Raw genomic sequence first — 15,892 nt, forward strand, 5'->3', positions numbered from 1 at the left:
TAAAGGGTCTAAATGCTTGTAGGAATCAAGCAAAAATCACATTACTGTGATTTTTTTATCACATTACTGTGAAAATCACATACTGTGCATTCCTTGGCCATAAATATCAGTTTTTGAAGCACAATTGTTGTACTCAAAAGCTCATAATTATTCAAAAGCTCATCGAGATGTCATGGGTTGATGGGTTGTAAAGGTTACCAACCTGCTGGAGGTGGAGGTGAGGGGGTGCTGGCGGTGACATCATCATCTTTATCTGAAATAAAGGTGTGATCGACACATACACCCACCTATCACAGAGCTCCATTTCCAGCCGTAGACCAAACACAGCATGCAAACATGAACTTCAAATTCGCTTACAATTTGTAATAGATGGGAGCGTTTGCAGGTCATAAGCATGAAATGAAAGGTATGTGACGACTGTATGTCGTGTGTGCATTTGTGAAGATGAAATGTAAATAGAGTGTGTTTTGCAGGACCACATGCTTAGCTGAACCATTAAGGGACACACATTGGGTAAAAAAAAGTAATATATTACAATCTTGAACTTATCTTATTCTTTAAAAAATACTAAACTAACATAACACATACTTTGACATTATAATTTCCCTAAAAAGTAACACATTTAGTTACTACTTTTCTTTTAAAAATGTGACTTTAGATTGTAATATTTCACTTTTTTGAAGGAAACACGGATGAAAGGAAGTGTGAGGTTATTTTTTGGCTTGCCGGTGAAATCTATGAGCATTATCTTGCAATACACAGATAAAAAGAAAAACAAGAATAAAAAAACATTGCAGTGTATTTTGTTGCAGCCACAGACCTGAATGTCTGTACTTGAATATTTGACAAATCCACATTTTTAGAGCTTCAGAGAAAGTATGAATCTACACACAAAGAATCCCCTGACTGATGTACTCTTCCATCTTCCAATGGTGTACCTTGTAAAGTTGTAGTTATCGCCTCAGACTTCGTCACCGAAGGTGCTGATGATCAGTATACAGTTTTTCTCAGTCATTTCGTTGCATTTCTAACAACACTATTTACATTTGCACAACAGTTCATGCACTTCTCTAAACAATTAGTCATTTGTGTACATCATAGTAGCAGTTTCTCAGTGCAAACAGTACATTGTGCTGTCTTGAGCATTTTCAGGATGTGTCACCAAAATCTGACTTTTTTGCTTTGGAAAAAAATTCATAATGAAAACATAACAAAGCCATTTGACTATCTTGTTCATAAAACAATGGCGTCAGGACTTTTTATCTTGATGGCACTGACACGTTCATTGACATGAATACTTGCTTTTGAGGAATGAGCTATCCATTTTGAGCAAGTGACACGCTTTTGCAGGTTATCATCTAGGTTTTGCAGTTTGTACTAATTGTTTAGAGAAATGCATGAACTGTTGTGCAAATGTAAACAGTGTTGCGAGAAATGCACCAAAGCTACTGAGGAAACCTGTAAATTCAGATGTTAGTGGACACATGTACTAATACAAATATGAATGCAACTCAGGACTTTTCTTACTCTTTTACTCTTTCTCTGGGATTCTCTCAGATTTACATCACAAACACATGCATGCTTTTACAGGCACTTTCAGTACAATGTGGAACTAGACAAAAACAGATACATTTTGTGATGTTGGTTTGAGAAAGCTGACCAGACTGTTTGAAAAAGTAGATTTGGTTTCAAGGTCAAGCTATGGATGGATGGATGGATGGATGGATGGATGGATGGATGGATGGATGGATGGATGGATGGATGGATAGATAGATAGATAGATAGATAGATAGATAGATAGATAGATAGATAGATAGATAGATAGATAGATAGATAGATAGATAGATAGATAGATAGATAGATAGATAGATAGATAGATAGATAGATAGATAGATAGATAGATAGATAGATAGATAGAACTTGTATCAGTTTTTGTGGTTAGGAATTTAATTTTAAACTTTTAAATACATTTTTTTAATTTAACAATGTCTGGCTCCACATGTACTTGACTCAGACAGCACTGTACAACTTACAGTGTAGGGGAAAATATCAATCTTACATATTTCTGGCATTGTAACAGTAGCTTGCCTTTTTTGTCATATTGCGGATGAGGTATAGGAATAAAAAATATATATTTTATTTTAGGTATTATTTTAGTTCTAGGCTACGCTTTAAGCTTTACAAGATCCGAACTTATATATATATATATATATATATATATATATATATATATATATATATATATATATATATATATATATATACATATATATATATATATAAATATAAATATAAATATATATATATATATATATATATATATATATATATATATATATATATATATATATATTTACTTAAGCACATCGCTGGCAAGTTTCCACATTGTTATAATGTTTTAGCACATTGCTAAAGTGATTTCTCATGTTGCTAGCATATAGACTTTTTAGCATTTACTAGAGATGATTTGAAAGATATTTACTTTAACACATCACAAACATGTTTTAACATGCTTTTATAACACATTGTTTTAGCACATTACTATTTTTAATGTTGAACTTATGCTATAAGGCTATTTTTAAGGCTTGCTATAGATAGACCATTTGTTATGTGATGTATGGTCGTCTCATAAGAGTGACAAATTAAAAGGATATAGTTCAACCAAAATATAAAATTCTCTCATCGTTTACTAACTTTCCTTCCTCTGTTGTACATAAAAGAAAATATTCTGAAGATTGTTGGGCAAAAGCAGCTATTGACTTACATGGTATTTCAATGCAATCTTACAGCAATTCGTAACTTTTTGTTTTAGTGGGTAATTCGTATGAATTCGTAGGATCTAATTTGTATAATGTAGTACGATTTGCTCATCACCCAATGACGGTTGGGGTTAGGGGTGGGGTTGGGTGCCATGCCTCCTTTTTAAAATTGTACATTTTCATACGACTGAACGCGAATTAGCCACTAAACTGACAAAACGTAAAATACATCCATTTCCCCATGAGGTCAGGCTGAGTATTGTGGATGTAAATGGCTGCAGCTTTCTAACAATCTTCCGAATATCTTGTTTGTTGTTTAACAGAAAAAATAAATTCATACAAGTTTAAAACTATTTAAGTGTAAGTCATTTTTGAGTGAGCTACTAATGCCATTACCGGGTATCCTTTTAATGTATCATTACACAACTTGTAACTTTGCATACCATCTAACAATCTTCCCCAACACTTCCAAATTGTCACTGGCTGGAGTTTTACTCTCATTAATACTCACCATGAGTTTTTGAGGAGCTTGGCTCTTCTTCTTTAACCTCAATCACCTGGACACTTCTCTCAGGCTGCGTTTGCTCAGGCTCACTGTGCCCGTTCTCTACAGGCTCGGTCACTATTGGCTGTGGGTCTGTGACCTCACCCTCTACTGGCTCTAGTTCAGTCACCACAATAACTACAGGCTGTGGCTGAGGGGGCTCAGCAGCAGGTGTGGGCACGGCTGCCTCTGCTTCTGCCTCAGTCACTTTGGCCTCTGTGTCTTTGGTTGCCACTTTAGCCTCTGTATAGCAAACACAGCCAGGCTAGAGCAGCAAGACTTCAGGAAGCCACCTTCAATTCAGATGCTTACACATGCACACACTCATATGCAGAGTGACTGGATTGGTCAAGTAAATATTAGAAATAAAACAAGTCCAATGTGTGCTTACATGTTGCTACTAAAGGGATAGTTCAACCAAAACTGAAAATTCAGTCATCATTTACTCACCATTTACTTGTTCCAAACCTGTTTGAGTTTCTTTCTTAAGTTAAACACTAAACAATGGATTTTGAAGAAAGCTGGAAACTTACTATGAAAGTTAATGGTTACAGGTTTCAGCTTTCTTCAGAAGGTTTAGAACCACTTCAGGGACTAAAAAGTGAGTAAATTTTGATTTCGAGTGAACTATCCCTTTCATTTCTATTAATCTGTCTATTATAAAATGTGTTTTGGGTCCATTTGAATGTCATCACATGACCAAAAACAAATCTAGTCACTGTACATCTATGAAACTGTAAATCTCAAAAGAAGCAAAGTACAGGCAGACTCGGCATGCATCTAATTGTGTAAAATAATTCATCCTTTTAATCATTCTGTCATTTGTGTATGTAGTGTAGAATAGTACATGTCTAAGAGGAATACTACAGTATATATGATGCACATTTGCATTAAAAAATAAAACAGTATATATGAATACAGTATATATTATAAATTAAAATGTTTAATATAACAAAATACAGTATGTGCTTTATGCATCTACGTTAAATGTTTGTTCACATTACTTTTACTTTGTATAATTATGAATATAAATATTGCTGTAAATTTCCAAGAAGTTGTTAATACAGTAATTTGAATATATTCTCCACTTGCTTGTTTTAAGTACAATGTATATTGATTTCAAATATAAAGTGCATCCGTGAAATAATCATAGCGCTTCACTTTTTCCACATTTTGTTTTATATTACAGAGAGTGTTGGGTAAAAAGTAATATATTACAATTTTACGTCTACCTTATCTCTTTAGAAAAAGTTAAAAAATGCAAATGACAATAAAATAACATAGCACATATACAGTATATTCGCGTTGCGTCCTTAAAAATGAACTATAACACATTTAGTTAAGTTTTTTTTTTTTTTTTAGAAGTGACTACAGATTGTAATATATTACTTTTTTTTACAACAATGGTTACAGCCTTATTCCAAAATGATTTAATTTATTTATTTCCTCAAATTTTCTACACACAATGCACCATAATGACAATGCGAAAAAAAGACTTTTTTAAACTGTTGCAAATTTATTAAAACTAAAAAACATAAGTATTCACAGCCTTTGCTCAATACTTTGTTGATGCACCTTTGGCAGCAATTACAGCCTCAAGTATATAATATAATTTTTATTAATATAATTTAATATAATGCCAAAAGCTTGGCACAGCTATCTTTGGGAATTTTTGCCCCTTCCTCTTTGCAGTACTTCTCAAGTTCTATCAGACTGGATGGGAAGTGACGGTGTACAGCCATTTTCAGATATCTTCAGAGATGTTTAATAGGATTTACGTCTGGGCTCTGGCTGGGCCACTCAAGGAAATTCACTGAGTTGTTGTGAAGCCACTGCATTGATATTTTGGTGGTGTGCTTTGGGTCATTGTACATTGGGTCAAGAGCACTCTGAAGCAGGTTTTCATTTAGGATGTCTCTGTCTCTGCTGCATTCATCTTTCCCTCAACCATGACTAGTCTTCCAGTTCCTGCTGCTGAAAAACATCCCCACAGCATGATGCTGCCACCACCATGCTTCACTGTAGGGATGGTATTAGCCTAGTGATGAGCGTCGCCTGGTTTTCTCCAAATGTAACGCCTGGCATCCACTCTAAAGAGTTCCATTTTAGTCTCATCAGACCAGAGATTTTTGTTTCTTATCGTCTGAGAGTCCTTCAGAAACCTTTTGGCAAATTCCAGGCAGGCTGCTATGTGCACTTTACTAAGGAGTGGTTTTCATCTGGTCACTCTACCACACAGTCTTGATTGGTGGATTGCTGCACAGATGGTTGTCCTTCTGTAAGGTTTCCTCTATCCACAGAAGAACGCTGGAGCTGATGATGATGATGGAGGCCACTGTGCTCATTGGAATTCTCAGAGCAGCAGAACTTTTTCAGTAACTTTCCCCAGCCTTGTGCCACGAGACAATCCTGTCTCGGAGGTCTACAGAAAATTCCTTTTTCTTTATGCTTGGTTTGTGCTTTGACATGCACTGTCAACCCTAGGACCTTATGTAAATTTTTCAAATCATGCCCAATCAACTGAATTTACCACAGTTAAACTCCACTGAAGCTGCTGAAGCATCTCAAGAAATATCAGTGGAAACAGAATGTACCTGAGCTCAATTTAGAGCTCCACGCCAAAGGCTGTGAATTCTTCTGTCCATGTGATTTTTCAGGTTTTTTATTTTTAATAAATTTGCAGCAATTTCAAAAAAATTTTGTTCACATTGTGATTATGGGGTGTTGTGTGTAGAATTTTTAGGAAATAAATTAATTTAATCCATTTCAGAATAAGGCTGTAACATAAAAAATGTGGAAAAAGTGAAGCGCTATAAATACTTTCCGCATGCACTGTATATGCTACTTCAATAATTAACATAATGCCTTATTAAACCATTTGTATACAACCATACTGCCAATGGGAATTCTGAAAGCACAATACACACTTGATGCCTGCACAGAAGTCTTGGTGTCCTTTGCGTCTTTTAATATACTATACCTTCACATCCCACTTCGCCAAATACAGATTTGCAGTTAACTTAAGGAAATCTTGCCATCCATAAACTAGCGTATAGACATTAGTAGTGACGCAGGTGTATGTTAATGTGTTCATTTGTGTATATGTACATGTTCAGTTGTGTTTAACCTCTCGGGCCATATGCTGCGTGTGTTTTTCTTTTTTACATAATGTGAGATGATTAACCTGAACTGTTGTGTCCAACACAGTGATCATTTAGTAGAAATCACAGTGGAGCAAACACAAATCTCACACACGTGTGAGGTAAGAGTGCTGTAGGTAAACATGAAAGTAAAAGAAAGTAAAGGGAGACGAATGTGGCTCAACACCTACCTTTTGAAGTCACCGAATTCTCAGATGGGACGTCAGAAGAGTCTGGGGCAACTGAGTATATGACAGACATACATAGCAGAGGTATGCAAGTGCCTCTTTCAAAGCATGAAGCGTTAGCAACACAAACAGACACAGACATACCGTAAGCTGAGGGACAGGAGACCACATGATACACTCATGGACACGAATACATACATTTATATACAGGTACAGGACATCACACACTGTACAGACACACACACACACACACAGATGGCCTCGTTCATTAAACACCTGCAAACATCGTGTGTTAATGAAGGAGGTTCACTGTCTGCACAGAGAAAAATGGAGAATTCCCCAAAACATTGCTGTTTTGGAGAGTGAAAGAAGATGAAATGATCTCTGAAGCGTAAAATGGACATCATTTATCAATATTCTTTTTATTTTGTAAGGATAAAATATTATTGAGTTCTTTTTGTATCATTATTTGTAATAAGAGCTATTATAATTTAATGAATATTTCCCTTATAACCCATGGGACAGGGAACAAGAAATGTAAAGGAATACAGGTCCCTGTAGCTTAAATAACTTGTGGCATTTATCTCTCCTCTCAACAAGCTGAAAGCTAAACAGATTACATATTGTGTGCTGGTAACGTAGGCTAAAAATGTCATCTGAATCAACCACCCATGATCAGCTGGACATAATACAGGTATTCACACCAACTGGGTTACAACTGACCCGAAAATAGCAGCAACTGCTCATATAGTGGCTATTTCATTTTGAAGTGAATGAATCTGCCACCATGTTTGCACATATACTGGAGCTGAGCTCTTATGGCCTTAAAAAAAAGTTGTTTCAGACATATGTACTTAACGTATTCTTGATATGTAAATATATGTATATGATTGCTGTTTAGCTTTATTAGATATTTTGTGTAATGGTATTTTCACTGAAGCATATAACATAAGGAAAGCGAAAAAATCAAACCAAAATTCATTGGTTGTCAGAGATCAAAATTTTCCCCACCACCCCCAAAGTGAGAATCCACCTTTTTCTATTGCCCTATAATACTTTGTTGCATAAATTAAAAAAGTAACTTCAAGTGTAGCAATAAAGAGGGTTCTGGATGCAGACCTGGTGCAGTGCAATCTGAGCTGCATCCAATGCTTTTTAATGGGGTCACCTAACCCTACCCCACAGTGACATCACTCGCTCCATTTGTGTGCATTGTGTCTGACGTTGCATCGCTGAGTATGCAATCTCTGCTTGCATCATAAAGGCTGCATCCAGGTACTAAATTTCGCTCTGAACACAAGCAAAACAACTTTATTCTACTACAATTTTTGTTGATAAAAGTGTGTAGCACAAGCAAATGCTTACAAAAACACGCTAAATCAAATACCATGTTTATCTCCCATAAAATATACCAATAACACTAAAATGATTAGATCGAAAAAAGGGGAGACAATTACATTTTAAATACATTAGCAATTTCAGTTAACAATAATGAGTTTTTTCCCTGTATCACTGTTTTACAGTGCAACACGAAGTCAAATTTTATATATTCATTAAGAATATAATGCAGAAGACTGTAGAAGCTTTAGCTTAAGTCATTTTACTTTTTTTTAAATGTCAAAATATCAAATGTTAGCCTACAACATCTGAAAATGCAACGTGAAGGAATATTTAGGAATCATTCTGTAACAATGCTGGATAAGAATGATTTGTATAGCAGCTTGATGACTTGTTTCAGTCTTTTTGAGTGTATTCTCCAAACCGGAAGTGCCTCCAATAATAAAACGGAAACGGCTGGATGGATAACTGATTAGTAATTAAACCTCAACAGCAAAAAGTTAAACACTCTTGGGTGGCTTAAGAAATAATAACACGGTAAGTATGAACTTTTGGTCGCATTTTTGTCAAAGTCAAATCTTCGTTTTTGTTACGTTACCTTGCCAACGCTATGGAGTAGTTTCAATGTGAATCCACACGGCCATTTTCCCCACACAGATTTACTGGGTAACGTTACTGGTAAATTGCGTTGACCACCAGGAAACTGTTTGCGCTCTCCTTTATACGCCGTTACACTTTTGACAACATATTAATATTTAACTAAACGTTATAACCTCTGACGACCCTCATTTCCAGTTGGCAGTAAGGCAACTAACTGGCGCCATCTTTTGACTCAAAACGACTAAGCAAATTAGTGAAGTGCTGTTTAATTATCTTTAGTAAATTGGTATTCGATCTAAATTATATAGAAACAGTAACCTTTGAATGGTGTACAAAGTAGATTTATTTAAATCACTTACATCAAAAGCTGGTTGAGAAATGAACTACAGTAGCTACTTTGTAGCTAACGCTTGTGTATAGTAAAATGTTACTTGGTCTAGTTTATTTGTTGTACTCTGTAATGGTCTGATGCTTTCTTTTCTATAAAATAACAATTGGTCAGAATAACCATGATTTTCAAGCACAACAAATAAGGGAATTTGTTATTCTGATGTTAAAAAAAAAACAATTAAATATTTTTTTCCTCTATTGACTCTCATTGATTTTACATTCTCCATTCACTTGTAGAAACTGATCCAGGGTGATGCAAAGAAGATTATCAGGAGAAATCACCACTCACCTTCAGGCTGGCCATCATCTGTCAGGAAAAAAGAAAAACACCTCTATGAACTTTTCTTTATGTCAGGTATTGAAGATTTAAGTTTTTTACAATATTCATTATTGAGGCCACAAAAATATTTGGGCACTGGATGTCTTAATATTATGCCATTAAATGATACAATCTAATTTAATTTTCTATCTAACATACTTGAGCTGTCATTCTTTAAAATAAATGCTACTTAGTTAAATGTTTTGTTTTCTTCCTAGTACGTTTTGGGCCACATTTAGTTTGTTAAAAGAACCATAATAGGCTCTTTGTCCATCTTTAAAGCGTTCAGGTTTAATCTGAATGTCAGTGTTCAGCATTGTGTTAGTGCGCACTGTATGTCTAGACGTATAGCAAACAGTTTAAAGAGGCATGTGTTGACGCAGCGTTACAGTAAAGCCAGCAGAGCATGATGAAAGTGTTCTTGCAGACTCTAATGTGATTAGAGGAGTTAAATAAAAGCCTATCAAGATCAATGAGCACATACATTCCTCTGTATGATAGTTTGAAAATAAACCAGCTGTTTTATTTATAGATTGTCAGAGTATGGACATGTGACTGGCACCTGACTCTTTTCAGAGCAGACAATGATCTTATCTCATCTGTAATTTGACTATTTTAGAGCCCTGATGCTAAGTTTACACCTATATATAAACAGGCAAACATGAGGCCACGTCATGGGATTTTGGCTGCTACTTCAGAGTCGCTGAAAAGAAATCTGAAGTTGAATACTGAATTACTTTTTTAGAGAATCAGTAGAGACTTTTTTTGTCATACCATTCAAATGTTTGTGATCAATACGTTATTTTGTCTTGTGATATTACAAAAGATTTCTATCTCAAATAAGCGCTCTTCTTTTGAAGAAGTTATCTAAAATAATTTCAGATATCTAGATATCAAAGGTTATGTAAAATTCAGTTTCCACGATAACATTAGTACATCTGTTTTAAACACTGATAACTAGGGATGCTCTGATCAATCGGCCAGAGATCGGTATCAGCCGATAATCACATTTCATATATAGCTTATTGTACTTATTGTAATAAACAATAGTTTATAGACCAATTTCCTTTTAATAAAGAAGTAATGGATTAATCGGTGTGCATTTTAACTTCTTATGCATCAAATATGTGCTCCAAACTTGATTGAGACATGTTGAATTCATCTTTCATCACGTTACCAAATTGCTTTGTTAGTGATTTTCCTTACCAATTTTTAAATCAGTCTTATCTATTTTCTGTAAAGCTGCTTCTGACCATAACATATCCACACTAAATGGTTATAAGAGACATGTTTAAGGAATTATATGCAACATCTTTTAATTTATTCTCTGAGGTAAGGAGAGATCTCCACTGAAATATTATATTTAGAGTAAAAAGGTGCTTTATGCATTCCAGAGCTTAAGCATCAGAATCTGTACTCACTATCGGCTGATCCCCATGACAAGGAATTGGTACTCGGTATCAGCTGCAAAAATCCTAATCAGATAGCTGATACTGATTACAATCTTACAACATGTTTCTTTAGCATCAGATCAAATCAGCATGTAGCAAAGATTTATTTAAGAAAAATGTAATACTGAACATTCAAAGAATGAGGCTGAAGATGTGTTTAAATGTAAAAAATAAGTTGCATTTTAAATAGTACAAAAATTAAATTATATGTTATTATATTTCAAAATGAATTTCTGTATTTTCTAATTTATTATAGTTAATAAGTTGGTGTTTGTTAATAAATCATTTTTTCTACCACTATTTAAGTTATAGAATTTATCAATTTTCATTAATTAATATTAGTATCATTCTTAAATATATCAGCCACAGTTTTGCATGTAAATAAATAATAAATAAGGGGGGAAATGCAATACAGAATAAATGTTCAAAATAACAAAATTATAATTAACAAATTTTCTCATCATTTTAAATAATAAAAAAGAATAATCAATACTTGTAGAATAATTTTAACAAATGCAGCTTTAATCAAATCTATTATTATTATTATTATTAGTATTATTATTATTATTATCATTATTATTATTATTATTACATTTGAGGTTTTGCATATAAGTTAGTGTTTTAGGACTACTACCTGTTATCTGTGTATTTTATGAATAAAAAACGCTATAAATCTAAGTAATATTAAATACAAATAGTATAAAGAACGTACATGATAAAAATAAGGTGTTAATTATATTTTTGAAAATACAAATTAAATTAAATAAACAACTGGAATAAAAACAAATATACAAAAATGTTTATTTATTTTGTTAAAATCAAGCTTAGAAAAAAAAGTACAATTTTTGAACAGTAATGCAACTCTTGAAAGCAAATTTTCAAGTTTTTAAAGAGATCACAACTGTGTCTAAGAAGTCAAACATCAGCATGAATTCAAACATCTCTAATCACAGTCTAAATTGATTTGACCTGTGCTTTTCACATTCATTTTGAAACCCTTTTTTTAAAACTGTTCTTTGTTTATTCCTTTCCATTGAACCCGACCTGAACTCAGACCACTGGCTGAACTCTATCAGGTCTCCTGAACTCTAAGAGCTGAAAGTTTGCTCTGGGTTGTCATGTGATGTAAATGTCAGCAGCTTTGTCTCAGCGAGTGCTCCTGTTGCTTTGGCACAGGCTGCTGTGAATTCTGTGATAATGCCAGCCTGGGCTGATCATGACACAAAAGATCTGCCCCCTGCTGTCAGGAGGGCCGCTCTGAACACCTGTGTACTGAGCCTCTTGATATTTTTGACATCTCTCTGCTTTTAGCTTTCATTTTTTGTGCTCTCTCTTTATCTGAATATCACTCCTTACTGGGGATTTTTTTCACAGTTCATTGTCACTTTGTAGAGACATGGTTTTGAACACATTTTAACTTCATCATGTCTGAACTTCCATGGTCTCTTATTAATCATAAAAAATCTTGCAAAAACGCAAAAGGATAAATAAAACAAGATTATTTCCCCTTATCTGATAGAGGGTGAGAGGAATATTATTATTATTATTATTATTATTATTATTATTATTATTATTATTATTATTATTATGTGTTCTATACTCATTCTAATAATTATTCATTATTTAACAGCATTTGCATTTACAACTTATAACTTTTTACTTAAATATAGCTATATCATGTTTTCTCATGAAATTCAGAGTCTAAAATAAAAAGGAAGAACAAAAATTATAGTAAGCATGTAAAATATTTAATAAAATCTTTAAAATAACATACCTTTTAACTTATCACTATGCAATCACTAATAATAATAATAATAATAACAATAATAATAATAACAATAAAAATATTACATTTACACCTATAATAAGCCTTTTGAGACATATTTTTACTTGTTTATATAAAAAAACATCTTAAAATGTAACTAATAATAATAATTATATTTTAAATGTAATATTTGTTTTCAATGTGATTTAGAGGCACTAAATCTTATTTTACCTCTCTCTTTTTTGTTTTGTGCATGTTTTGAGAAAACTATAAATGTAGTTTTTAATTACAATTATAATCATCAATGCTGTTTTTTTTTTTTACTTGATCGTATTTACTCTATTGCTCTTTTTTTGTCTTGTGCAAGGCATAAAAAACACTATAAATGTGAATAGTTATTACTATACACTATATATAGTTATTAGTTACTTTTGAGTAAAGTAAATAAAGTAAATAAATTTAAAATAAAACCATCAAGTTGACTTTACGGTAAAAAGTGAGTCAATCAATTTTAACTTTGAACGGTTAAGTTGACTTAACTTTTATAATTATGCCTATAATTCATTTATCTAATTTTAAAGCAAAGGATTTACTCACATTTAAATTATATGAATATCTGTATAATTATTCAAATAATCAAGCTATTTTGCATCCAAATTTGAGACACCTAATCTCTCTTTCTTTCCCTCTCTCTCTGTCTTTGTGTTTGTTAGGTCACGTCTTCTGGCCATCTCAGCTCAGATTTGGCACTGACGTGGTTCCTTCCACCCATTAATGATCCATTTATGTCACCGCTGAGCTGTCTGGTGTGGCAGTCTGCCCGTTTCGACATCCCCGCGGCTCATCCCGCAGTAACCACAATTCTGAATGGTATTGTTTTACCCTGGTAGTGCAGCACAACAGCATGCAGGTATGTTCAGCTGTCCTTACTGCTGCGGCGAGGACAGACGGGCTCACGTACACACACACACACACACACGCACACTCACACGCGCACACACACACACACACACACACGCGCGCACACACACACACACACACACACACACACACACACACACACACACACACACACACACACACACACACACACAAACAGCCCTTTAGCTGAATATAGACACATTTCAAACCTCATTATTGAAGAGCATTTTCAGTTACATGCAGTTTGACTGACAAGCTAATGTGGCTACTATTTACAAAGAGGATAGTTCACACAGAAACAGAAATTATGTCATCACTTGCTCATTCTACAATTGTTCCAAACCTGTTTAAGTTTCTGCTAAAAAAAAATATTTTTATGAATGTTAGAAGCTGTAGCCATTGACTTCCATACTATGTTTTTCCTTTCATAGAAGTTAATGATGATCAGTTTCCACCATTCTTTAAAATAACTTCTTTTGCGTTCAACAGAAAACAGACGCTTAAACAGGTTTTAGAACCAGGGGCCATAACCATGATTTCAATAGTGGGGTTGGGACGGTATTTTTTAGTGTTTTATCTGTTTGGCTGTATTTGCAAGCATGCCTTTTTGCTAAATACTAAATGCTTTTTTATAAAAAGAGGCTCCTATAATTAGGTTTGGAAGTTTTTTTACAAAATGTCACTTTAGACAATTCTTTGTTTTTTAACAAGGTAGATTTTCTTTTGCGTCAAAACTAGCTAAATCCACCAGTGCTTTTTTTGCAAAACCCTCTAAACCACCGACTGGAATAAGACAGTGTAATTAGTTGAAAATCACTAAAGATGCAATTGCAAATTATTTTACCAAAAATAAAACACATACACAAACCACCTAAAACTAAAATATATCAATCTGTTAAGTTAGTCGTGGTTTATTCCGCTATAATAAACCAGAGAAAAAGCAGAAGAAAAATGAATGAATGAAATCTGTAAAGTAAGTGCATCAATCAATAACATGAAAACTGATATTTATTAAATCTTAACAATCTGCTGTCATTTCTGATATTTGGGATTTAGATTTAATGTAAGTAGAGCAATGTAAACATTGCAAACATTGTAAGCCAAGCTTGGTAGATTCAAATAATGTAGTGTAAAACCATTGTGAAACATCAATATCTGTGCATTTCCCATTAATATACTGTAAAAAGCTTATCAGAGGTATAGGTATTATGAAGTAATACAAATAATGTATATTTTTATACATTATATTTATCTTTTAAAAATATAAACATTGCCTAAATTAGCAAATAAAACAACACAATGTGGGCCTACTTTGCAAAAAGTGGATGCCTCTCAGACAATTTTAGAAGCTGTCATTTATTCAATCTCACCCTATAAGGTCTTTTGTGTATCCTCAAAGCATCCATGTGGGATTAAAGAATCTTAACTTTGTCTTTCATGAAATGGTGTTGCCGTTTTATGTGTAGTAAATCGGACTTATTCAAAGTAGCACCGCTGCACAAAAAACGTTATGAATGCATGCTACACTTCCGACTGTATGTTGTGTTTTCTTTTTCTTATAATGCACAGAGTTTTGAGGCATACCTGCCAACACTCCAGTTTCTCCCGTATTTCAGATCCATCTCCCAATTTTGTTCTGTCTCCCGGAATCCCCCCACCCCCCAATGATGTTCATGGAAACATGAACATAAAATGTACTCTTTTTGATTTTTTTGCAAGGCAATTATGCTTTATAAAAGTGTGGGGTAATGTCCTCTGTGTATTTTTACCCTTGTTAGTAATCGCTTGTGATTGAGTAAATTATGAGTAGATTTTAATTTATGGCTAGTATATGACCTATACTAGTACTACTACAAAACTTATTGTGGTTGTACGTGCTGACTGCTGGCACAGTTAATGACAGGCCTCCAAGAACAGATGACAGCTTGAATGTGTTGCTTTTCTTGGTGTTGATTTATGAATGGATCTAACATGAAAGATTGTCACTTTGACATCTCTGACTGAGAAAAAAAGTGAGAGTGAAATAACGTAGTGTCCAAAATTAACACTTGCACAACAGTTGCCAATTGGCTGGAAACTTTATAAGGAACCGCAACATAATACACTGTAGTTAAAGTAATTGTCGTGCATAATTCAAACTAATGATATACAGACCATCAACAAATAAAACAGCTGGAAAAACATTTTTCATAGGATACCTAAAATGTGGTCTAAAATGTGTGGAATATTTCAACATTGATATTTATTATTTTGAATAAACATTCAATTTCGCATAATTCTAAGCATTTCATGGCCGACTTGTTAAAAATAAAATAGGTTATATGTAAATGTTTATATATGTAAATGTAACAAATATAATAATGCTCTATTATAAATAATAAATCTTATAATACTCAATTCATATATATTATTATTTTATTTATTATTATTTTATGTTTTTTTTTTCAAACTCTCTATTATTTTAATTTTTTATTTGT

At 33.5% G+C, this 15,892-nt stretch overlaps 2 protein-coding genes across 54 annotated transcripts in view; one reads left to right on the top strand and one right to left on the bottom strand.

Annotated features, from left to right (window-relative positions):
* mybpc1 (myosin binding protein C1) overlaps positions 1-15,892 on the bottom strand; it is a 66,517-nt gene that overhangs the window by 45,195 nt on the left and 5,430 nt on the right. For 11 of the 51 annotated variants that reach the window (XM_087246597.1, XM_087246581.1, XM_087246586.1 and 8 more), the window contains exons 2-5: positions 9,249-9,266; positions 6,635-6,685; positions 3,271-3,546; positions 203-253 (exon numbers count right to left, since the gene is read on the bottom strand). The exons of 3 other annotated variants lie outside the window; for them this stretch is intronic. In XM_087246597.1, coding sequence (XP_087102723.1) covers positions 203-253; positions 3,271-3,546; positions 6,635-6,685; positions 9,249-9,266 — 396 coding nt within the window. 51 annotated transcript variants of the gene reach the window in all.
* Positions 8,440-15,892, top strand: part of LOC147844695 (uncharacterized) — a 50,971-nt gene continuing 43,518 nt past the window's right edge. For all 3 annotated transcript variants that reach the window (XM_087248162.1, XM_087248163.1, XM_087248164.1), the window contains exons 1-3: positions 8,440-8,506; positions 9,197-9,314; positions 13,208-13,364. In XM_087248162.1, coding sequence (XP_087104288.1) covers positions 9,213-9,314; positions 13,208-13,364 — 259 coding nt within the window. In that variant the 5' untranslated portion in view covers positions 8,440-8,506; positions 9,197-9,212. The remainder of the gene's footprint in view (positions 8,507-9,196; positions 9,315-13,207; positions 13,365-15,892) is intronic.

This window comes from Danio rerio, chromosome 4, assembly GCF_052040795.2.
Source record: "Danio rerio strain M-AB ecotype USA chromosome 4, GRCz13ab, whole genome shotgun sequence".
NCBI lineage: Eukaryota > Metazoa > Chordata > Actinopteri > Cypriniformes > Danionidae > Danio > Danio rerio.